Source organism: Marmota monax, unplaced genomic scaffold (assembly GCF_021218885.2).
Source record: "Marmota monax isolate L192 unplaced genomic scaffold, Marmota_monax_Labrador192_F-V1.1 WCK01_AAM20220418_F8-fsc00033, whole genome shotgun sequence".
Classification (NCBI taxonomy): Eukaryota; Metazoa; Chordata; class Mammalia; order Rodentia; family Sciuridae; genus Marmota; species Marmota monax.
The window spans coordinates 846,655-873,242 of record NW_026694282.1 but is presented as its reverse complement, the minus strand read 5'-3'; the positions used below and the strand labels follow the sequence as shown (position 1 = coordinate 873,242).

At 33.2% G+C, this 26,588-nt stretch overlaps 1 protein-coding gene across 8 annotated transcripts in view; it reads left to right on the top strand.

The window, feature by feature from the left end:
* The window catches only part of Nfib (nuclear factor I B), a 232,559-nt gene that overhangs the window by 150,347 nt on the left and 55,624 nt on the right, over positions 1–26,588 (top strand). For all 8 annotated transcript variants that reach the window (XM_058586341.1, XM_046467294.2, XM_046467293.2 and 5 more), the window contains exons 4-6: positions 11,152–11,220; positions 16,525–16,645; positions 19,508–19,626. In XM_058586341.1, coding sequence (XP_058442324.1) covers positions 11,152–11,220; positions 16,525–16,645; positions 19,508–19,626 — 309 coding nt within the window. The remainder of the gene's footprint in view (positions 1–11,151; positions 11,221–16,524; positions 16,646–19,507; positions 19,627–26,588) is intronic.

Genomic DNA, 26,588 nt, shown 5'->3' with positions numbered 1-26,588 from the left:
TTCAGAAAAAAGGACTTAAAAATGAACCCAAAAGATAATGTCTTCAATGAACATGGTACCATGTGAGACAAGGAAAAATACTAGGAAAACTAAAATTGTTTTGTATGATTAAAGTCTCCATTGGTGAAGAAAGAAATAGAACTGATATTGTGGAAATAATCACTGCTATAGAGAACAAACTTAAGATATTTGCCCCCAGAGCATAGGAAATAAAGAAGTTAAATGAATGAGAAAAAGGTTATGGTAGCTTAGAAAATTTAGTGTTGTTACCAGGTTTTTGTAGAGAAATCAGAGTATTTAGGAGAGAAACAGAATCAAAGGCATATGAAGAAAATTCTTATGAGCTAAAAATAATCTAAATATGCAGATGACAAGACCTAACTATATCCAGGCCACAATAACAAAGAGAGATGTGTAGCTAAATATATTCTGTTGAAGTATTTATATTTCATAGATGAAGAAGAATAATTTTCTAATCATCCTAGACAAAAAGTAAGTTATATAGTGGGGCCTTTAATCACACTAGCTCAAGAGGCTGAGGCAGGAGGATTGTAAGATCAAAGCCAGCCTCAGCAAGTTATCAAGAGCCTGTCTCAAAATAAAGTAAAAATTAAAAAAAGTCTAGGCATATGACTCAATGGTTAAGTGCCCCTGGGTTCAATCTCCAGTACCAAATAAATAAATAAATAAATAAAAGAAACTAAAGAACTGTCTGAGAATACTTAGAATTATGATTTTAAAAAAGAAAAAATTCTATTTTTGTACTGGAGTTTTGCCTCCAGTCAAAAGCAATAGAGATATTTTCTTTATTATTAATTGTCTCAAAAAGCAGAGTCTCTCTCTTTTTTTTTATTTTTGGTAATAGTTTTGAGAATCTATTCTAGCTGACAAGGTAATAACCCAAAATTTAAAATAAAATAGGAACAGGAAAGTATAAATATAAATATATACCCACAGGTACACATATAGATTAACCATGAGAAAAGTAACAAGCTGAGAGTAATGCCTCAATAATTGTTATAAATAAGATTATAGACGTAAATGCCAGTGTCAGATTACACTTATTAACTATTGTTTTAACATACACATGAAGTCCAGCATCTTAACCTTTGGGAAGTGCACAATTCAGTAGCGTCAAAGATATGCACAGCATTGTGCCATAGGTTAGGCAACAGCCCCTTCTCCCCTGCTTCTGGCCGCCACCATTCTACTTTGTTGTTATCTGTGTGACTGCTCTAGGTATCTTGTATAAGTGAAATCATATGATATTTGTCTTTTTGTGACTGACTTCTTTCCGGATTACATTCTTAAAAACTTACAATAGGAGGAGTTGGTGGAAAGAGGTTGGGAGCCTAGGAATGCCACACTTATGTCCTCTTTTAAAAATAATTTGATGTTGGATTTTGCTGCAGTCTTTACTTTTGATTTCATCTGTTTTTGCTTAGATTAGTTATTAGTTAATTAGTTATTAGATTATTAGGTAAACCGTCAAGTACATTTTCAGAATCTTTTTGTGGGTGATGGGACTTTTTTCTCTATCACTAGGATATGTTTTTTTGATAGTAAACTGTACTCTTTCTTTGGAATAAACCATAATGATAATAATATGTTATTATTTTGATAGCAACACTGTATTCAATTTGATGATATTTTGTTTAGTGTTCTTGAAGTTGCGTTTATATGTGTGTTTAATCTCTTGTTGGCTGGGTGGTTGCTTGTTTTGTTTTGATGAAGTAGGTTACAAGTTTAGGGATTCAAATTTTGCTGTCTCCAGAAACGCTTGTACAAGTTTTCTTATTCATGAAGCTTGTCATAATTTTTTAAGAGCCTGAGATGGTTTAAATTGCATTGGAATTTAAAGATAGATAAAATCCAGCTGTGAATCCATCTGGTGCTGTTCTTTAATCACCTTTCTGTTTCAGGTTTGTCACATCTTAAAGTACATAAGGCTGGGTGCAGTCGTGCATGCCTGTAATCTTAGCAACTTAAGAGGCTGAGGCAGGACGATAGCAAGTTCAAGGCCTGCCTTGGCAATTTAGTGAGACTCTATCAAAATAAAAAATAAAAAGGGCCGAGGATATGGCTCAGTGTGTTCCTGGATTCAATCCCCAGTACCCCTTCCCCCAACACACACACAAGTACCTGAGAATCCTCTGCAGGTCTTATTAAATTTCAGATTCTGATTCCTGGGGCTGGGTGGTACCTATCCTTCTGCATTTGTAATAAGCTTCTGGTTTATGCCAATGCTTTTTGATTCTACAGTTTGATTATTGCTAGGACAGTGGTTCCCAAACTTTGTTGCACATTTGAATCACTTGGGGGAACTTTTAAAAAGTCCTCATGTCCAGATCTCACTCCTGAGCAATTAAATCGGAATAGCCAGGGTTGGAAGCTAAGCATAAATTGGTTGCAAAATCCCAGGTGGTTCCAGTGTTGAACAAATTTTGGGAACCACTGCACCAAGGTAATTGGTCTATTTCAAGTTTTCCACTTCTTTCCAATTTTGGTTACTTTCATTTGACTAAGTGATTGCCATTTCAGTTTTCAAAGTTGTAGTCAATAAGTTGTATGTGTTATCCTCTACCTTGTTAATGTATTTGGTTTCTATGGTTCTGTCTCCTTTCTCTTCTTGGGCTTGTATTTTTTGTACATAAGGCTGGGTGTAGTGGTGCACGCCTCTTTTTTTTCTCAATCAGCCTTGCAAATGATTTTGTTTTTCTGTTTTGCTGGTCTTTTCAGAGAAATTTTTTGTTGTTGTTTTATGTATTACTTTAAATATTTCTCTTTCTAATCTGTTAATTTCAGCTTTAATCTTTAATTATTTTAAATTTTCTTGGATTATTTTGCTGTTCTTTCTTGATAAATAATTATTTTCTTTTGTCTTTTTCATTGCTGTCTAGATTGTAATTTCTATTTTTGGGTTCTCTTTGGTTTTGGGGTTCTCTTTATTTTCTTAATTTCCAGGTGATTCAGAACATTTACTTTATTTACATTTTATCACTTCCTTACTTTTAATTTTATTTGATAAAGATGAAACAATATGGTCTTGAAAAGTCTCTATTTTTAAGAATTTGTTGAAGTTGTCTCTTTGGACAAGGATTTGATCTTTTTTTTTTTTTTTAATTCCAGGAGCATATTAATATGATTTAATTTATATTTTCATGAGATAAAGTTAGCCTTTTTCTAATAGTTATGTTCAATTCTAAGAGAGATGAAAAATTCTGATTACTAATTCCCACTGATGATTATATTTTTATCTAGTTTCTTATATTTTATAATTTTTGGATTATATACTTCTTCTCAATATTATTTTGTTCATTTAGGGTTTATGATTTATTTTTTTGTTAATTGTACTCTATTAATAATGATTCATTGTAGTTTATTTTAAATTATTTCTTAACCAATGCTAATTAACAACAGTTTCCTTTTTGCTTGAATTTGCCTGATTTCTCTTTGAATACTCATTTACTTCCATTTTTTTTCTCATTTTTGTTATCATTTTGCCTTAAGTGTATTCCTTAAAAATAGTTGGATTTTATTTTCTTCACTTAATCTAATACTCTCATTATGGGAAAAGTCAATCTGCTTACATTTATTAAATGCTTGCTGAATTTGATTTTTCTCTGGTTTTGCTTTTTATTTATTACATATTTTCATATTCTACTTCCTTATTTTTGTTACCTGAATTACATTCTCGTTCATTGTGTTTTTCTTTGTGTTAATTTGGAAGTAATATATCTTTTTCCTTGCTCTTAAAAACAAATGTCTGCCATTTTACTATTATCTAAAAATAACATGCAGGGATTTATTTATTTATCTATCTATCTATCTATTTATTTATCTAGTTAATTATACATAACAGCAGAACATGGAGGTTTTAATGCCAACTCATGTGTACTATGATTATCATCTGCATTTTAGAGAAGAGAACTGTGAGATGTACCTGCCTTTGTTTTTCTTAGTAAATGGTACAACTGAGTCTTGGAAGTATTACTCCAGAGCCACCTTTTAAGTACTATGCATTTGGATGGAGAACTACCTTCTACGTCCCTAAATAAGACAAAAGCATATAATAATTGTATTATACTCTATTTAATAACTTTATTATGCCATATAATATGCATGACACATTTAGTAAACTATATCATATCTGTTCTAATGAATTAAAAAAATCTGAAGAGTTGACAGTTTTCTTGATGTATATATTAATTATATATTTAATTTCTGAGTCTCTCCCAGGTCACTTCAGTCACCATAAGGGATTTGCACTTCATATTGAAGGAAAAAACATAATTCTAAATTAATATGAGAATGTCGACTTTGACTATAGACTGAGATTGAGGTTCTCTACAAAGAATAATTTTCTTTGTAAGGATTAATATTTCTGTTTTGTAGTCACTATTTCTAGCAGTGATGGTAGGCAGTCCAGGTCAGTTGAGAAACTAAAAATAGAATATGTCTCTCATATGATTTTAAGTATATTAAATTATTCAAGAGTAGGAAACAAGAGTAGAGTAATATCCACTAAAGACTCAAAATTGGCCAGGCACAGTGGCTCATGCCTGTAATCCCAGTGGTTTGGGAGGCTGAGGCAGGAGGACCTCAAGTTCAAAGCCAGCCTCAGCAAAAGTGAGGGGCTAAGCAACTCAGTGAGACCCTGTCTCTAAATAAAATACAAAATAGGGCTGGGGATGTGGCTCAGTGGTCTAGTGCCCCTGAGTTCAATACCTAGTACCAAAACCAAACCCCCCCCCCCCAAAAAAAAAAACCAACAAAACAAAAAAACCAAACAACTCAAAGTTGTCTTTAATCTTTTCTGAAGCAGATTTGGGGAAGTTGATTTTAGCAGTGAATTTTTCCTAAAGTTCCAGGAAATTTTCATGAACCATATATCGTTCTTTTTCAGAGGATAAAAAGTGTTTGGTTGTCATCTAAACCATTTTATAGTGCCTGTGTATAATGCTGGTATGGAAACTTGACAAATAACATACAGAAATCCTTGCAAACAGTTTCCAAGTACATAAAGAAAATTTGGAAGAAACTGTCAACAAACCAGTTCATCAGTAAATTAAAAGAACTATCTTCCATGGATGAACAAAGATAATTAAGATTCCAGTAATATATAATACCAATATCTGGTATAAATAATATGTATAATATCTTCTAATTCCCAAAAGCATTATAATCAGAGAAATTTTAAAAATTGAGAAAACCAAGTGAACAATTTTCCAAATAATGAGGAAAAAAATCAATAAAGTAATATCAATAATGTAATTATCATTAAATGTAAATTTCTAGAGGTAATCTTATTATTAAGAATAAATTATTCTTATTAACAGTTACTGTTTTACATATTTTTTAATGTGGTTTTTTTTTTCAAAAGTTCTACTTTTGAAGGTTCTTTTGAAAGAATAATGCATATATCTGAAAAAAATCTAATTTTATCTTAAAGAAATGAAAATTATAACATTAACATAATGACATCTTTCCCCTATCAGCTTGTCACAATTAGAGACATGTCCCTACTCCTATGTAGCTGGGGTGGTAAGATGGACACATTCATGACCTGCCTGAGGGAGTATAACTTGGCAAAAACCTCTATGGAAAGTAGTTTGACAGTTTTCACCAAGAGCTTTGCAAGAGTTTATGTCCTTTGACCCAGTAAGCCTACTTCTGGGAACTCAAGCCCAAGGAAATCATGAGAATTGCTGACAAAGATTTGTGTGTAAGGATGTTAATAGCAGTGCTGTTTATAGTATTTTTCAAAAATGGGAAATAACCTAAAATGCCAAACAATAAAAGAATGGTTAAGTAAATGGTCACTTAAAGTGTGATACAGTCAAGGTGATGGATACTCATAAACATCATGCTTTTGAAAACCTGTTTAACCTAAAGGGAGAGATAGAATGTTAACAGAAAAATTAAGATATTAATTTACATAAATAAAATTATCTTGATTTTGTAAAAATACATGTATATATTATATGCAGGAAAAGGTTTTAAAAACTGGAAGAAAATAGTGAAACAATATAAAAAATATCATAATAACACTATCAGAGAGTGAAATGTTAGGAAATTCTTGACTTTCAGGTCACTTAAATCTCACCATTTATGTTTCATATTGAAATATAAACAATTCTAAATTAATATTAGAATGTTAATCTTTCCTATAGGCCGAGATTCAATCTCTGTGCAAAGAATCATTTATCATGTCAGTGCTTATATTTTTATTTGATACTTAGTTCTCATACTTAGTTATAGGCAGTTCAGGTCAATTGAGGAACTAAAGATAGAGCTATGTCTCATACCTATCAGAAATTCACCAGTGGGTCAGTTATCATGTCTGAAATTGTAAGATTAGCAAAGCACTAGTCTGAAATCATCTCGTCCTCTCCCCTGTACCCCATAAATAAAGAGTTAAGCCATCTTTTGCACTCTGTTGAAGGAAGTGATCAATTAACTGGAATCAAGGGCTGGAAAATGCCTTTGCAGTGTCTCTTGTCTACCTGCTCTTTCTCCAAATGAGCTATGCAAGAAAATGAACACAGAAAATAGCCATGGAAGACAGTGGAATCTGAAGGTTCCATGGGCTTCAGAGGTGATTTTATCAGGTTTTCTATCCAAAATATGAACTCTTATGCCCAATGGTAGTATTTAGAACTATTGAGAAACTTCTTACTCATGAAGTTGGACAGTTCTTCATATGTAAAATGACAACAATATTCCAGCATATTTCACAGGATAATTGTGAAAATTAAGCACATTCTTACTTGTGAAACAGGGCATATGTGGATTCTTATTACCTTTGCAGTTTCACATTCCTTCTTAGAACTTTTTTTCATTGGATGACAAATCTTTTTATTGAGCCAAAAATCAGCTCTTAGAACTATGCAAAGTAAGTCTAATCCACCATCTACATTAACAGTCCTTCACATATTTGAAGACAGCTTTCATGAATTTAATAACTGCTTTCCGTGTGGCTTTTTTTTTTTTTAATTTCAAGAATAGAACACAGTAGACCATAAAAATGAGTGTTATCAGTCTTCCTTTGGATTTTCTATGTAAATGTTGTTTAACATTCAAATGGTGCTGATTATAATTTGAGATATTAACAGTTAGATATGCCATTGTGTCTCTCTGTTATTGTTTGTAAAGGAGGTTAAACACTATATTAACTTCTGAGCAGTGATTTACTGTTGCTTTTGTGAGAGAAAAATAAAAAAGAAGTAAAATAATATAATTTGAGATTGCCTTTGAGACTTTTCAGTTTGCAGAGCTCTTTATTTCCTACTCAGTTTTATTTTATTTTTTTAAAAAGCATACTTGTCGGGTAAATACAGCATCACACAAATTCAGAGTTATTCTTTTCTTCCTGGCTGAAGCTGCAGTGTAATATTACTCCATAACCCTGAAGCAGCTGCTCTGTCTCAAAGATGCTCATTTTTTTTTTTTTTTTTTTTGGTAGATAAAGAGAATTTTCTACATGAATGTCTCTAAATTACTTTAAGATCTTTGGCCTTTGTATCAGCTATTGATATTTACAGTGGTCAGTGTAACATGTGAAAACCATGTTTCTGAAAGGCCCCAGTATCCTGGAGGTTACAGAGGTTTTATATTAATAGTTATCTGTTCTGCTGGGTCTCAGCCTCTATACCATTACCAGGCTCCAACCCACTGCAGGATCCTCCCCAGTTATTTTTGCTGGAGTCCTCAAATGTTATTTCCTATAGGCTTGAGCAAATACTATTTGTTCTCCAAATACTGTCATCCAGTACTTCTTTACTCTGCCTGTCTTGGGTAATGCTTCTCCACTGCAAAGACAGTGCTGTGTGCAAAGATGCATGAAGGTAGCAGCTGTCTGCACCAGGAGCTTCTCCCAGGCTACCCTCTTGACCGATTTCCATTCCCTCTCAGACTGTCCCCTTCTCAGCCACTCACCAACCACCCCTGAGGCCCACTGTCACTAGGTACTACCATGGGTCTCTGAGAACCTTGCTTTCACTGAAGTGTCCCTATGCTCCATGTAGGATCAGAGCCCAGTGGAATCTGTTGGGTTGCATTTTATCCTGTGGGTTCTGACGTATTTCCAATGCTCTCATAGTTTTAGTAAAATGACTCTCGTTTTCCTTGTGGATTTTGGTTTCTCAGACCTGGGAAAATTGGAGGTGGAGAATGGAGAAACACCCTGCTACATTCTGAACTGTCTTGCCTTTTCTATGAGAGAGTCATTTCATTTGGTCTGAGTGCCTATCTTGGGTAAAACCAACCATGAGGAGGCTCATCCTTCCCTCATGATTTGGTTCCTAACAGACCCATACTTCACACCATCTTAATGAACATGGCTTAGAAGTTGATGAACCTCTGACTACTCATTAGTTTTCTAGGGAAATGAACTTCACATTAGATCTACACATAGAAATGTTATGTATTACATGTGATGTAATTCATATAAACTTTCTCTGGTTCATCAATTTAGTTTATAAGTATTTTTGAGCACCTACTCTTTAAATACTTTATTAGTCCTTTGATTTTTATTTTGTACTAAATGCTCAAAGTTACACATTAGTATACAATGAAAGCAGGGATATAATCTGACCCCAATCATTACTCTCTTCCATTCTGCCCAACAGCCTAAACAACTCCTCAGCAAATGAGTTCCAGGGGATGACACATGTTAGTATATTGATCTATCAATCTTAAGCCATCTGTATCCACATTGTTATAAAACTACTAAATTGTTAATTTGTGACCAGTCTTTAAAACTTGAACTTAAAAAGTTTTTTGCATGTATTTAGTAGTTACTCTATATACAACCAATAAATGAGTTGCTGAGGGAGATATAGAGATGAACAAAATCTAGTCACTCCCCTCAATAAAGGAGCTGATCAACCAGCAAGGAATTATAGACTCAAAAACAGTTATTTTAGAAAATCTGAAAATGGAAAGTGTGAAATAAGCACAAACTAGGTGGGTGTGATGTGAGTAAAGAAGAAAGAGATTCTTTCTGGCTGGGCCCCTGGTGGGGAAGAAGGAAAAAGTGGGTGGTGTAGCAGCATATGGAGTGGGTGGTGGTCAAGCTGGACACTGCAAGGTGAATTAAGGTGTGTAGGAAGAGCCTTTGATCAGGGGGAACTTCAGGGGAAATATGAGGGCAGGCATTTTCAGAGTGCAAGGAATCTTGTCTGGTTATGTATAAGTTTAAATAATGTGTTTATATCTAATATGTTTATTGTTAGTCATCTATAAAATAAACTATTCTTTAAAACCAACAAAAACAATAGAAATCTTTTCATACAACGGTAACATAGTGGTCTAGAAGATTGAAACAATTTGGTCCCTAACCAGGCAGAGAGAGTCAATTATCCTTTTTTTTTGTATTCACGGCTTTTAGCCCTTGATACAGTGCTGGTTAAGTAGAAGTTTCTCAATAATTACTGAAATGAATTCAACTGGGTGAAAATGAATTGCTCAAGAAGTTTCTTAAAATAAAAGTGCATCGAGTGGGGATGTTTTATTATTATTCTCCTAAAAATGTATTTTTCCCCCCAGAGGAATGACTTAATAATGAGGCCTAAGTTTTATCACCAACTGAGACCTTGTAATTGCTTTTTACTCTTTCTTTCATTCTGTTTCTAAACAGGGCAACTGGATATGTATAAAACTGTTCGGACATACATGATTCCTCAGTCCACAGCAGTGAAGTGTATATGCCAATGAAATTATTTCTGCCATGCTATTAAGATTAGAGAGCATTGGCAATGACCTTTGTTAGGATAAACTTTATAAATAAAGATTCACAAGTAATATGGGACTTGTGGAATTCAGTGTGCATAATTCACTATATGGCTAATTTCTGGCTCTGTGGCTTAATTTATTGGTCACAAATAACAAGTGTTTACCATGCATGGGTTTTATATTTTTATCTCACTTTGTATTCATAGCGATTTTATGAGGTAGGTGATTTTATTATCTCCAATTTCTAGATGAGGCGTTTGAGGCACAAAGAAGTATAATAACATGACCAAGATCCCATAACTAGTAAATTGTGGCTGGAATTCAAATCCCAGCTCTCCAACATGAACACTCAGGTTGCTAACCACCCATTCTCACCTCCCTGAACTGAAACTAACGCCTTGGTCAGTTTTAAAGCTTTATGGGAAATCCAATCAAATTGCCAGTTCTTGGACTCTGGAGAGAATTTTTCCTGGAGTTCAATTCTGAGGATTTTCACACACTCTGCTGCAAGCCATCTCCCTCCTCCTAAGATCTTCTCTTCCTCCTCACTCTTATTACACTCCCTTTACATGCATGAGAACTGAGGGGACAGTATTGTTTGTGGGTGTCATCTTTAGCTCTGGACATAGCCAGAGCAACTAGCAGACAGGCATGAATTTTCTTAGGCTCCTGAATCATGGACCCCCCCCAAGATGTCACCTAAGGATCATGTGTCATTCCTGGAGACCTGGATTCACTGTCCTTTGTTGCTTAAAATATCTCATTTTGAATTAAAGGGAGTCCAAAAAGTAATAGTAAGAGTAAGGAAAGCACTGAAATCATGCAAGGTGTATTAGAGATGCATGGAAATGGGTTGGTGCAAAGTAGTATTTGTTGTGTGTACAAGTTCTACTTTTATTAGTGACTGTGGAACAAGGGTGGGAGTGCTGGTAACAGCAACTCACTTTTGTTTAATCAGTGAAGGATTTGTGAAAGAACAGTGGTTTCAAGAGATCTTTGAAGTATTTCCAACAAAGTGCTAATTGTGGTTGTGGTTTTCCTTTTTCTTTCTTCCTTTTTTTTTTCTTTTTTGTTAATGGGTAGACTTTAGTCTACCAGGTGCTACAGAGTCAAATGCATTCAATGAGTGCCCTAAACATTCTCAATGCATGAAATGTGGCAAATAAAACCACATTTGCACATTTGGAAAGTTAAGGAAATTTTTTTCTATGAGATTATTTAGCATCTAAACTTTTTACTTTTGTTCAAACAGAACCAGTTTGTACTCCCAAGAGCTTTGTTTTAATTTGTCCTAGTTATAAGCTTTCTTGTTTTTTATTCTAACCTTTGGTCAAACAATGAACAAATTCTAGTATTTAATCATTTATTTTACTTTCTGCTTATGTTGATCTTTTGCCTCTTGATGTTTATTTTCAGGATACCTTGAGGATAGTTTTGTAAAATCTGGAGTCTTCAATGTATCAGAACTTGTGAGGGTATCCAGAAGTAAGTAAATGGTTTTCTTTTTACTCAAGTGTACAGTATGATGTAAAAATATTTTAAATTTTGAACCTTAAATACAGTATGAAGAGTGACTACATCTTAAGAGAATTTGCATTTGAAAATCTTAAACCTTTTGATGAAATCATTAAGTGAATGTATTATGTCTGTTTTTCTAAATTATTTGCATTCAAATCAAAACTTTCTGTTGTGCAAAATTAATTTTTAGGTTGTTCTTATTGCCATGTTATTGGTATTCATCTAATTCAGTTCTCTTGTGACCATAGTTGGGCATTTATATCAAAGGAAGTGTGATTAATTAAATGTACTCTGTGTTGTTATGATAACCCACATAAGTTTCCTGTAGATAAGTGCTTTTTCATTATACTAACATTTTGGTGGGGGTTGGAGATGTACAGGATATACACGCTAACATGCAGAGTGTAAAGGGATGCAGAAATTAACTTTGCAGATTGTAGTTGGATATAGATAGAAAGCATTGTTATCCAACACAATGTCCAATTGTTTTAACTGGCCACCTCACCTGGATACCATTCTTGGCATGCTGGATCATATTTTTTTTCCAGGGAAAACTTACCTGGCTGGCTACCTAAGCAAGGGGTATGTTCCCTTGATTAACTCTTTGACTTATTACTAATGTATTCAAATTATGTGAGATGAACTCTTAATGCATTGATTATGGTAAAGGGGGTGACTACTCTCCTCACTCCTTTCTATGATTTAGCTTGCTCATGAAACTTTGAATGGTGTGTTTTTGTACCTGATGGTTTGATAGGAAGTGTCACAGTTTGGAATGATGTTATTCAGATGACTAGGTGGCACTCTGATTCTTGTTGTGCTGCTTATTTGGATCAAAGTCAGAGGTCATGAACAAGAATTATGATGATCCAAAAAGAACAGAAAGAGCAGTTACTGAGAGTGTAGCAGTGTTTTGGAGTCCTGTTCAGTGAGGAAATCTTTAAGCTAGGAGGTAACCATGTTTTTGAACCATAGTTTCTCTAATTTCTAAAGTGGCAGAACAAACAGCATGTTCATAAGAGAATGATACACATGAACTTCAAGACTGTGGGAACTCATCTTTTCTGGCATAATTCAGGAGCAGATAAATGTATGTTCAAGAGGCTAAGGCTGTGGCTCAGTGGAAGAGTGCTTGCCTAGCACATATAGGCACTGGGTTCAGTCCTTAGTACCATATACAAAAATAAGGAAGTAAAATGAAGGCATGCTGCCCATCTACAACTACTAAATGAATAAATAAGTAAATAAATAAAATAAAAATGTATGCCCAAAAGACTGCTGTCATGGGTACATTTACCTGGGGACAGTGTAGAAGATGAAATCATATATTCTGTATCTCTAGGGTATGTATTTGCTGGGCAAGAGGATTCCTATGGTCTACTCCATTGCCCAAGGCCATAAGCCTTTTGTGTCTTTCCAGATCAAATGTGATAGGCAAAGGCCTCTGACATTTAAAATTTTTAGTTTAATTTTAGTTTTTTATTTGGAAAGGAATATAGCTGACTTGATCATTAGCACATTCCTGCATCATGTAAGGAAGGGAACATTTGCATGTTCTTATGCATTTCTCTACTGCTACTTAGCGGGAAGGCTATACCGCAATCGTTATGAGGTATGTGAAGTTATTTGCTTAAATTTGTACTAAGTTTCATGATGTATTTGCATGCTTTTTATGAGAAAGGGCAGTAGAATAATCTGTCAGAAAATGTTTATTTAATAGGCAACTATGCAAAGTGCTGTCAAAGGAGAACTAGTCTGGAACCTTCAAAAGCCCAGAGTGATATTTTGAAAAATCTGAATTTCAAAAACAAAACAATAGCTTAAAAATACCTTTCTATAATAGCAGTTCAGAAACAAGGTGAATTTAACATACTTCATTCATCCATTCTTAATTCATACTGTCATTTCTTAGAGGTTTTTAGGTTATTTGTTATAATGAACATAACTGATTTGTAATTAGTACATTAATTATCCATATTCATTCTTTAGTTAATTTATTCAACAAACATTTATTTTCTTCTCCATATGTAAATAGGTGTCTCTAAAATGCTTGAGAAGTTATTCTCCTAAGTGTTTTAATATATTCACATTATAATCTTGTTTACACAATTGAACTTCATTGTTTATGAAATACGGGTTTGCTAAGTCAACATAAACCACAGCACAGCCCTTATGCTGTATATCACAGTTCTGATTTCTTGAAGGTTCACGGTGTGTTAATGGTTTTGTCCTCTAGGATTTTACTATCATATGACCCACTAATGTGTATGTTGACTTTAGCTAATGAAGCTATTCAGTTTTTAGGATAGTGATCTCTCTGTTGAATGATATTATCTCCATCTTAAAAGTTGATTTAGGATCAGCTTTTGGAGTGAGGAGAACAATAAGAGAGATTAAGGGTTGGCCTCTAACCCTTAGAATCTGAGGTTCTTTGGTGCTTTGCTTCTAAGAGGATATTGGCAACCTCTTAAACATGATTTGCAGCTCTCAGCTCCCTTGTAGCTCACTGGGAGAGGTCCCACTGCCAGTCTCTGCAACTGCTCTGAGTTCTTCCAGAGCTTTTCAACAGCAAGATCTGCCTGAGACATGCTCTCCTTGTTTCTAAATAAATTGTGTGTGCTGGTTTAGTATTTTGGTCATATTTATTATTAACCTACCCCTCTTTCTGTCATCTACTATTTACTCTAAGAATGCATACTTAATTTTTATAGTGTCCATGTATAAACATTATTTTTATTGCTATCTTGATACTGTGTCATAATCCTTCTGTAATAAAATTTAGAAAAAAAATTCTGAAGATTTTTTTAAAAATTATCATTTGAATATAAATTACAACCAGTTATGTTTATGGCCAAGTAAATTGTGTTGACTGTTAAGTCATATATATTTGATAGAAATTGCAAAACTTTGTCTGAATATTATATAATATTAATAAGTTTACAAATTGTTTTCAAAAGATAAAACCTGTACCCTTCCTGTTCGTAACTCTTTGGATTTTATCCATGACTATTGTAGGAAACTAGAGAGATTGCTCACATTCTCTTGACCCCTAAAGTGCCTGCTTCTAACACAAACCGTGTTTCCAATGTCACATACAACCTGGTTCTAATAATGAATTTTAAAGCATGTGGTTACTGTAGGATTTCTTACCTCATTTTTTTTTTTTTTTTAACCTCTGGTGTACCTCAAGCCACAAAAAACATAGCTACATCTTAGCTGTCTAAATAACTCAAGTCATCAGACACAGTTACACATTGCATATAAATATTTTCTGTGAAAGGAAGTTAAAGTATATTATATAAAATGAACAATCTGACGGAAGGCAGATGCTCCAGAAATTTGGAGCAGAGACTCACTGTGTGTATATTTACTTAATTTTTATAGTGAGTTCATTGCATTCCATGATTACTTTTCTATAATAAAGCTTGTGCCTCCTAATCATACTCTCTTAAAAATATCTTAAGTTAACCATGGCTGGCCTGATATTAAACCACAATTCAACTGATAATAAACATATTTAGAATGTTTATTACAAATACTGGGTAAGAAAATGTTCTTTAAATCTGTAGTCCCTTTGGAATTTTTTATTCAACTGGAGGCAGTTAGGAGAGGGGAAGATTTAAGATATGGTGTGTTCTTTTCTGGAATTTGTTTACACACCTTAGGAAACCCTTAATTTCTGAAGGCCTGAAGGTAAAGAAATATATACTGGCCTTCAGCACTATTCTTTGACACCAGCCTACCTTGTCTTCACTTTGCAGATAGTCTCTGTTCTTGACTTTGCTTCTATGGTAAACCCTGTTTGGAATAATCTTCCTTCAGTATCATCCTTACTTGTTCTCCAAAACCCAGTGCCAGATATGCTGTTTTCATAGACATGTTGGCACATTCAAGCCTGCATTAGATTTTCGCTCTGGAAATCTTCTAGCATTTTGTGATCATATTATTCATCTGGGAAATCCCACTGTCTTGGTATTTGTATTTGCACAAGTGTTTTGTTGACCCAATTTGTTGCCCACTGTAGTTATTAAGGGTATCTAAGATTATTTTGTAGCCATTTGAAATACTTGACAATAATGGACATAGTCAACGACTTTTGAATGAATAAACTTTCAGCAAGTAGATTTATTTTGCTTTCCCTACTTTGAGGACATTTTTGAGTTGTTCCATGTTTGTTAACCACACTACCATGGAAACATTTGGGGGAGAAAGCAAAGAAGGGAGGGAACTCATGTTTGCTGAGGATTTATTTTGCACAATTCTGGGCTTTTATCATTATTTACCTCATTTCCTCCTCAAAATAATTATGTGTAAAACTTATTATTATTCTTCCCAATTTAAAATTTAGGAAACTGAAGCATACAGCTTTTAAGTGGCAGAGGGGGTTTGAACTAAAAGGCTATTTATCTCCCAACACTCTTCATTCTAACAAACACACTATCTCTCAGATTTATTCAAGATGTCAAAAAATTAATTTTAAAAATTTGAACAGATGTACTACATTGTGCAAAAAAATAATTCTATATAAAAATTTAGTTCATAATATGTTTGCAAATTCAAACATACTTCTTCATTTACAAAGTACTATCTTAAAATATAAAAGTCCATGAGTATGTTCTAAATGATTTATAAAGTGATGGCATAAACTTTTTTTTTCTTTTGTAAACAAAGTGTAACTGTTAAGTGCAGCCACACTTAGGATTTATATATGAAACCTAAATATGTATTTGGGAAAAACTTGACTTTTATTTCATATTAGTAAATTTCACTTTTTAAAATAAATATCTGCCCTGATAATTTTTTATATCAAATGATTATAAATATCATGATTTCCAATTCATTCCAATGTTAATATTATTAATATCATAAAATAATAATCCTTGGTATTTGTGAAACTGCTTTATATTTATTGGTTTAACAATAATTTGGTTTAGCACAAATTGGTGCTTTTGAAATCAAATGTTCTGTTTCCCTGAAGGCATCTGTAAAGCAGTGAGGTGACAGGTGCAGTGACCACTGCTGTCAAGAAGTGAGGGAAGAAGATCGGGAGTGGGATTAGGGGAAGTGGTAACCAGTGATCACAGTTTGAATGTTCAATGTGATGAGGAAGTTTTCAAGTCCTACCCCCAGTACCAGTACCGTGGGTATTAGAACCTTGAGGTAAAGAGGATTCTCCTCTTCCTTGCCCAAAAGCTTGGAAAATATTACATCTGCATAGAGATGAGAAATATGAATGTCAGTCCCAGTGTTTCTTTTCCTTTTCCTCCTCAGCACCCATAACCCAGGGAACTGGAGTCAACTTCCCAATTGGAGAAATTCCGAGCCAACCATATTATCATGACATGAACTCCGGGGTTAATCTTCAGAGGTCTCTGTCTTCTCCACCAAGCAGGTAATGGAAGGAGGAACTAATCTTGTTGCATCTGTGTGCAGATAGGTGGGAAGGTAGATGCGCAGACAGACAGTAGATAAATCGATAGAGAGGAGAAATAAAACAGTTTTTGCTGATAGTTTGCAGACGCTTAATCTTTCCTGGTATAATTTATTTTGATATTTGCAAATTAACTGTAAATGTACAAAGCATTTATAAAAAAATCTTTGAGGGGACAAAGGAACTATGAAAATATATTAATATGGTTTTTATCTTGTCCTGTGAAATGTTATAGTTGTACAAGTTTACTAATTCTTTTGGTAAGTTGATGATGTTGCGGTGTCAGTGATCCCTGATTTATAAGTGATCCATCCTGGTAACTCATGATACCACATCCACACCTGGGATAATGAAACATGAAAAATGTATTATTACCTAACCTTAAAAGTAAAGGCCTCATTGTAGGTCAAAGTTTTCAATAAGTTAACGTTCTTTGACTAAGTTAGTTGATTCTCAGGTCCCAGTAAAGTATTTATTACCTGCTCTGAGACTAACCAGTTTTTGTTAATGTGGATGAAGAGTGAGTAGTTTCTTTGCTTTTTCATTCTCTCTTGATGTTCTCATTTTCTCTCTTGACCTTTGATTGCGACTTTCAGTTGAGGTGAATAAATTATTATTGATGTATTGTTTTTCTCTTTTTGAGTTATATCTTTCATATAAGAAGATTCGTTTGTTTCTGGAGCATTAAATATACCCATGATCAGATAAAAGACCCTAATGAATTGCAGAGCAAAACAGGTTTTATTCTTTTAATTTTTAGAAGTAAAATAATATCTGTAAAACTGTTTTATTTTTAAAATTATTTATTTATTTGTTTGTTTGTTTAATGTGGTGCTGAGGTTACAACCCAGTGCCTCATATGTACTAGGCAAGCGCTCTACCACTGAGCCACACTCCCAGCCCTGTAAAACTGTTTTATTAGAGTATTCTCAGTAAAGAAAGTTAATTGCATTTGAATTAGTTATGGGAATAGTTATATTTGTTTGTTTATAAATTAAGGCCAATTTTATATAATTTATAGTCAAACTGTATTTTCATATAGTTAGATTATAAATCAAGATAATTAGATCTATTCTCACTAAATTGATCTCTGACTTGTTTAGGTCTTAAAAGTACTTTAGTTTTTCTAGATTTAAAATGTGAGTACTAACTTTCATTCCCTCTGCTGGATCAGGATGTTGTCAGCACAGATCTTTCATGGTCACTCTGTATCAGGTGCTATGTCCTTCAGAATAAACAAGTTTTGAAAACATTTCTCTACTACTTCAGTCTGAGAATAATTCCTCTCCTATTTTAATTTTTTTTGTACTTATGCTAACTCACAGATGGAAGAATTAGTTTCAAAGGAGAGTTTAAAAATATAAGCTCAAACTCTGGATACCTAAGGAAGAAACTAAAGAAAGTATTTATTCTTGCTATGGTTGAGCATGCATAGAAATGACCATCTTTGATCATGTTAATACTCTGGGAGTTGTGAGTCAAATATTAATCACAAGTGTATCTACAAATAGACCCAGGCACACAGGCTTCAAAGGCTTGGGGACCTAGTATGGTGGGAGGAGTGTGGTCTTGGATGTCCCAGGGCCTTCTTTTGTGTCTGGCTAGTCCCATTAACTTGCTCTGGAAACTCACTGAATTTCTCACTGAATTTTAACAAATGTGTCTCCTCATTTGTTAAAAAAAAAAGTAGGATTGGCTTTTCTATAGAATTTTTGAGGTCATTGTGAGTTCTGAAACCCGGTGAGGTTACATTTATTATCACTGCATAAAGTTGATTCAGAAGGGTTTTTTTATTTTTTATTTTTAGTTTTTATCTGCATGGGCACAAATAAGGAATTTTTTTAGTTAAAGAAAAACATTTATATTCATAGTCATAATTAACTGTTGGATAAGGTATTGGTAGGAGTTTTTGAAAGCAGTGTATCAAGCAATGTGACTCATATCATGAATAGTTTTAAAAATTTTGCTCTAGGTATTCATTGTTTTAAGTAATTAGGATGAATCATGTTTTCCTTATTAGGGTGTTTCATTCTGAAATGAAAGTATGTGTTTGGTTTGAATTTGGAAACACCTTTTTTATGTTAATCTAAACAATAAAGGATCAATAATGTCATATTTTAGAAAAAGTTAAAGATTAGTACATGAAATAGTGTATAATCAGTAAAGTACTATAAAATTTATTATGAATTATAGGGTTAATGCTAATAATTAATATTTAATAAGTATGTTATAAATGCCAGCCACTTAACTAAATGCTTTATAGTTAATAACTCATTTAATCTTCTCAGTCATCTCCCTTTGAAGCAGTTTTATTATTTCCATTTTACAGATGATTAAACTGAGTTTAGAAAGGTTAAGGAGCTTACTGTTAAGAACTAATAAATGGTCAAGTCAAGACTTGAGGCTTCCAAGTTCCATTACCTTACCTGTGAATTAATATGATTTACATTGTCTATGGCAAGTGCTATGCAAATAAAATTATTAATATTGATGATCATTATAGTAAGTGTCAAGTGCAATCTTAGTAACATGATATTAATATTGGCAGACAAGCCACGCTTAAGAGTTCAATTTTTATGACAGAAATTTCTTGGGGAAAAACATTTGAAAAGTAGATATAGGCAGAGATGGTGTGACAAGTGATACACAACCAGAAATGTTTGCTCTTCATGCCTTGAATACTCATCATTCTTTTAGAATGACTGGATTGCTTTGTGTTTATGGAAATCTCCATAGTAAGAGTCTTCTTAAGTCATTTATTTTTTAAATGTTGTACATCCTCCCCAAAATCCAATTAATGTGACTATTGTTATATTTTAACAGCAAAAGACCCAAAACTATATCCATAGATGAAAATATGGAACCAAGTCCTACAGGAGACTTTTACCCCTCTCCAAATTCACCAGCTGCTGGAAGTCGAACATGGCATGAAAGAGATCAAGGTGGGTGATTAGAGTTGCCTCCAGGGACATTAGAATAGAATGTTGGCTCCTTTCATAAGTTTCATCTAATAAAAATTATATCAGTAAACCAATATGGATTATATTCTCTTACTGAAATGATTTCAGTAAATTTATTTGTGATAATATACTAGCCAGATGTTATCAAAGTTACAAAAATCCCATTTTTTCCTATTTTATTAGACCTTTTTTCTGGACAAAGTGATCTCTGAGAACTCACAGTTAGGTGTGTGACTGATCATCTCTGACTACATTAGTTGGTTGGATTGCAACAGAACCTCAAGTGTTGATTCGATTAGAGTAGATGGCTTTTTTCTGTGGGGCATTTCCAGGAGGAGCCAAACTTTAAACACTTTGTAGGTGTCAGTACTGAAGGTTCTTGATTAAGGGAAGCCACAGTTCTTTGAGGAAATAAATATAGCATAAATAATAAATAAAAGTATAATGTAAGAAACTTTATGTCTGAGTCAGTGTAGTTATATTTTCTAGATAAAACTACAACCCAGTGCTAGGGCAACTTTAAGGAGAAATATAATTTTAAGTAAGAGGTGTTGTTTAGCTTTCTGGGGGTGAGACTTAGATTTTTTCCCTTTTTAATGTCTATTGGATTGAATATAGTTCATTATAAATATCCACCCCTTTTCCCACAATTACAGGGAGATTATTAAGCATGGAAATAGACAAATGAGCTAGCTGCAGTTTTTGTTAGTGTTTATACATGTGTGCAAATAAGATTTTTATATTGGCACCATAAAGTGTATTTGAAAATTGCCTTTTAAGTCACATTCTGCCTTTAAATAAAAGAAACGTGCTCTTTATCAATGGCTTTCGACTCAAATTTGGGTGTGTATTTGTGGGTGTTGGAGAGGTATATGTTGAACAATCTTAGCAGACAAATAACGGTGGAGCTTGACATTTAAAGCTAAGGTCAGTTCCTTAAACTCAACTCCTGTTTTGCTGCTCAGAATTTTTATATTAAGTGACACAGTATTTTAAAAAATAGTGAAAAACCTCCACGGAGGAATTGGACTTTGAGTCTCTTGGGTCTTTTCAGCTCGTTGAAATTTAACTAGTAAAAAGTAGGGGCAGGCAAAAGCACAGCCAACTGCTGAGATGGGTAGGTAGGTTTGAGAATGGTTCTGTGTACCATGTGACTGGACATTGTGCATAGGAAAGGAAGTGATACATGACAGGGGTCATTTTGTAGAAGGACTTAAAGATCAGCCAGATCCAATCCTTTCGTTAGGTAGGAGACAACATCATCTTTATAAAACATAAATAGCATTATGTCACGCTTGCTTTGGATCCTTAGTGAGATCTCAGTTTTTAGGGGAAGATCAGAATTCCCTCCTTTGACTGACAGGCTTGGCCTCTGGCTGCAGCTGCAGCTCAGCAGGTGCCATTGGACTTTTCCTTCCTGTTTGCACCTGAGCCTGAGGCTTTGTTTAGATTTAGGAATGTAACACCCAGGACCTTCTTATAATCCTTGTCCTCTGGAATGCTCTTCTCCTGACTCTTGCTCTAGCAAATTCTTTTCCATCCTTCAGAGACCAACTTACTCTAAGGAATTTCAAAATCAGGACTTCCTGTTTTGTCTCCTGTTTTAGTATCCTATCATTCCTTTATTGTTTTCAAAATGTATAATTTTGAAATATTAAATATATTAAATATATATAAAATGTATAATTTTGAAAACAATAAATAATATAATATAATATAATATAAACAGATTGTTTAAATCTGTTTACACTGCAAAGGCAGTAGACTACTACTGCAGCTAGTATCTAACTCAAGACTTGGTGCATAGTAGGGGCACAATCAATATTTGTTGGATAAATGAACCATTAATAGATTGGAAAACCAGACTCCTTAGTGAAGTCAGGGAATAATAGAGACTTTTACCTGAGGTGTAGAACTGTGAGTAAAAACAAACTCCTCAACCCTTTATATTTTATTGCTTGTTTTACTGACATTGTCAGTTTATTCTAAACAAGCTATATTTTCCTTGTCAAAAATTTGTTCTGGAAAGGTTCTGATGGTAATGATGATAACATTGTAAATGTGTGAGAATGTCTGTGTTGTTCAGTAATGTAGGTTTTTTTTTTTTTATTATAGAGAGTGTCACTTTATAAGAATTGATTCCTCTTTCAGTCTATTCAATAAAGCCAATCTCAAATCATATTATAAAACATTTTTGAAAAGTAGAAGGGAAACTGTCATTCTTTTTCTTTGTAAAATCATTGCATTGTCTTGGTGATTTTCTATTGTCAAGATGACTAGAATTACTGGAGAAGTCTGTAAAGGCATATTATATTAAGGGTAAGGAAGAATGTTCCATTCTCAAGTGTGCTTAAAAAAAAAAAAAAAACAAACAAAAAAAACAAACTCTTGTCACTTTAATTCTGAAGACCCCAAAGACTTTGTAATGTGCACAATAAGCCATTGTGGGTAGAAGACTTCAACTATAATGAAAAAATGAGGGCAGTACAGTACTATCTTTATAAATTTGCTAAGCCAAATGCAGTCCTTTTGTTCTTGGAAAATTGCCTTTTTAAAATTCACAAAATAAAATGCCTCATAGTTGTTCTTGTCCATCTTCAAATGTTCCTTAGACATACGTGTCTCTCATGAAGGGAATTGTTTAAAGCACAGGCTGAATACTACTCTGACACTTGTAATGGCTTTAGTCTATCTTATACTTCTTTCTGTCATAAAACCCAGTACTAATTGGTACTCAATAACTACTTACTGGGTGATTGTAACATGGCTTGTTTTACGATTAGGAGAAACACTTAAATTTACTATTATTTCCTGGTTATATGCCTTATTCTGTTAGTGTTAACTTTGCATTGAAATCTATTCTTGCCATAACTCTTAGCAAAGCTGATTTTTGAAATAGGCAAATAAAAACAACAAAATTGTGGACAATATGTGGATTCTGTTTTCCCTTATAGTCTTAAACATAAGTATGAATCATTGAGATTTATTCCAAATAGGCAAAAATAAAGACTGTAATATGACCAAGTTAGTATACTTTATTTTAGAAAGAAATTAGGCATTTTTCAAAAATCTAAATTCATGTAATGAGATATGTTCATGTAATATTCAATAATTTAATGAAAAACTATTTTTTAGTATGTTACAGTTAATTTTGTCTTTTCAAAACAAAAAAATTATAGTTTTCTGATTATGACAGAATTATTATTTATAATTTTTCAAAAAAGACAAATACTTTTAAATTAAACAGTATTTAATGGTATTAAACATTGGTAGAAGAATATAAAATTTGCTTATTCTTCTAATGAATAGTGATAGAAATTAATTTGTCAGCATCTAAATTATGTAATATTTATATTTTTACTTAATTTTTTTTATACATAGAGAAGGAAAGGACGAAGAAAATAATTCTGGGATATAAGCAAAGAGTAACTGCTTCATTCTTAAGTTCTAAATTAGTTCTCCCTACTTAGTCTAAGACTAAGGTCTTAAACTTCTGACTGCCTCTATTTCTAATAAATTCCTTTTCATGTTTTTTTTCCTTCTTTCTTTCTCTTTTCCTCCTCTTTCTTTCTTTCTTCCTTTCTTGAGTTGGGGATCAAATCTAGCCTCCCACATACTAGGCAAGTGCTTTACCACTAAATATATCCATAGCCCTGAGCATTTTTTTATACTGTTTTCCATCATTTAAGATCTTAATGATCTTTATCAGAGAATTTTTTTATTTTATCAGTGATAGTATGCAGGTTGAGAATTTTTTTATTTTTTATTTTATTTTTAATTTTTTGTTAGAACTTTATGGTTATACATATGGTTGGTTTCATCCCAACAAACTCATACATGATTTCAGTTCATGATTCCCCCTTTTCCCTCTGCCTTTTCCTTCGAGTCCCCCTTCCCCTTCTTCTTCCTCTATTCCAATAGATTTCATTTTGCTTGTCTATTTATGTAATCTTATCCTTCCCTCCCCCTTTCCTTTATTTTGCTCTAACTTCTGCATATGAGAGAAAACATTCAATCTTTGAGTTTCTGAATTGGCTAATTTCACTTAGCATGATAGTCTTCATTTCCATCCATTTACTGGAAAATGCCTTAATTACATTTTTTTTTCAATAGCTAAGTAGAACTCCATTGTACATATATACCACAATTCTTAATCCATTCATCTATTGACAGACATCTGGGTTGATTCTGTAATTTCACTATTGTGAATTGTGCTACTATAAACATTGATGTGGCTGTGTAACTGTGATATGCTGATTTTAGATCTTTTAGAAAAATACCCAGGAATGGGATAGCTGGGTCATATGGTGGTTCCATCTCTAGTTTTTTTGAGAAATCTACAAACTGCTTTTCAGAGCAGTTGTACTAGTCTGGGGCCCTACCAACAATGTACAAGTGTTCCTTTCTCCCCACAACCTCATCAACATTTATTGTTGTTTGTAAATAATTTATTTTTTATAACACTTATTTATAAAATATTCCTTTTGAAATTTTATCTACATTAAGCTTTCTTGAATAAATTCAGAGACTTGATTCCTAGTTAATATACTTCTCTAGAAATCACTAGAGCAATTCTTGTAACTTTGGATATAAGAGGAAAAATGAGATAAGTCATGATTTTACTTCTAGTTCAAGTTATCTTCACGAGACCAAATCTAGTTGTATACCAATGCCCATTTATCATTTGCTTGAATGTTTGAAATATCATTTATCAAGGTCACTTTGCCATTGCCATTCTAATAGTCATTGATTCATCCAAGTCTGAATGTAACGCTCATAAAGCACTACTTAATAGACAGTGAGAAAAACATGATATGGTAAATATATTTGTAATATACAGTCATGGATTTCTAAATGGAATATGTAATAACTTCTCAGTCTGATGAGTATTAAAACAGCTTATGATCTTAGATAAAATGTAAATTCAAAAAGATTTTTCATGCAGTACAATTTTATTAATTTCTACACCTTTAGGATTTGAGATAATTTGGCTCAATTAACATTTATCAAGTGACTGTTATATGCCAGGAATTTTTATAGGCATTGAACACACAAATGAGATTAATTTTCCAGTCCTTGACCTGCTGAACAGAAAAAATAGTTTTGTACTATTTATGAAAAAAAGAACTTCACAGAAAATAAATAATATAAACCAGATCGCAAAGTGACTATATTCATGCTTTAGAACTAACTTACTTTTAAGCACTATAAGAGGTAAATCTTTATAATATGTCAGTTAATTGACACCTTGGAACAAAACTGGTACTACTTGCTGTATTGGTGTGTAATTACAATTTTAAGAGTAGTTTAAAAAAATTAAATTGACTCTAAAATAAGTTATATTTATGCATTGAGTTCTGGTTGTTGTAGGTACTAGAAAATAAAAAGGCTAATATAAAAAAAATTTTTTTTGAAGTTCTGTTATCTAAGTCCTCTTGGCAAGTTTTTCTGAAATTTTAATATATTTGCAAGTGTGGAGATTTATGATAATTTTATAAACATTCTCATTAGTAATGCAGTCTTTTTACTAAATTTCAATTTGCATTTTATAGAATTTTATAAGGTAATTTTAGATATCAGATGAGTTAAAACAAAGGGCTCAAAGGAACCCTGGATGCTAGTGAGTGATAATGCCAATTTATTATCATAAGCTCAGTCAAAAAATAAATAACAGTAAATAAGTGTGTGGTAACATCCTAACAGAACTGCTAGCAGACACCAGCATCACTTATTGTGAGTTTAAGAATGTTTCTAGATAAGCAAGATAGAAGAGTGGTCAACTAAGTTTAGAAAATTCGGTTTTAATATTTAAGCTTTTGCCATTGATGAATGAAAATGTCAAATATTTAACACATTACTGTGGGCTGTGGTTATCTAGGAGTGACTGCTGAACAAGCATGTTTATTAAGTTTGTGATTTCAGAACCTTTTATTTCTGTGGAAGAATCTACAGGCAACACAAGTTTGAGACTTTGGGGAACAGTGCTCAAGCCCAAACTCCCAACTGATAAATGACACAATTTTGAGGTTTCTCTGGAGCTATGGGAGCAGAACATGTTAAGTAGCTTTCCCAGAGATTACGTGACTGCTGCCTGGGAGCCACTAACATTCTGGGGAGTCCTAGAGAATAGCAAGCAACAGTAACCTTGGTGGAAGGACTTTTTAACCTGCCTTTGTGCAGCAGATCAAACACCAATTCCTTACATTCCTAGAGTTCAGATCACAGGATTAAGTAGCAAATGTCCAAATATCAAATTTTTGAGCAAGAGAAAAAACAGAGATACAAGTTCTTTTGGGGGATAAATGTGGAGAAGAGCTCGTATGAGTTTAATGTATAAGCATAATTTTTAAGATTTCCACTTGAGCTTTTTATTATGAAAAACATCAGAACTTGAGAACTACAAGTGAATTTCCATGTATTTCATGACATTGGAAAACAAACTTCAGGGATTCTTCCACTGGGGTGTATATTATTCTCTTCAGCTACACTGCTAAAGTTAAAAAAAAATCACATGAACATCTTTGAAACAGAAGGAAAACATTAAATTGTTGGTGAAGGCTTTCATCAGAATCCCTTATGTTGCCTGCTAATCAACAAATATCTGTCCTCATTTCATGTGATCTGATTCTGGGCGGGGCTAACTCGTGTATATGTTTGAAGGCTCTACGCTGATTAATATGGAAAAGTTGTACTCACTCATATTTCTGTTCTCTGGAGCCTTAATAATTTGAAAATACAGCATTTTGTAGAAAAACCAAAATAGCAAATTAGTTTGAAATAATAATAACTTTCTTTGTAATACTGGGTCTCTGGACTGATGGAATGCAGATTAAAATAGGAACATCAGAAACACATGGGAGACTGTCACAGTGTGCCATACAAAGTTCAGTGGCATAATAAAAGGTTTTTATTTCAAATCCTTTCACACATTGATTTCATGTGTA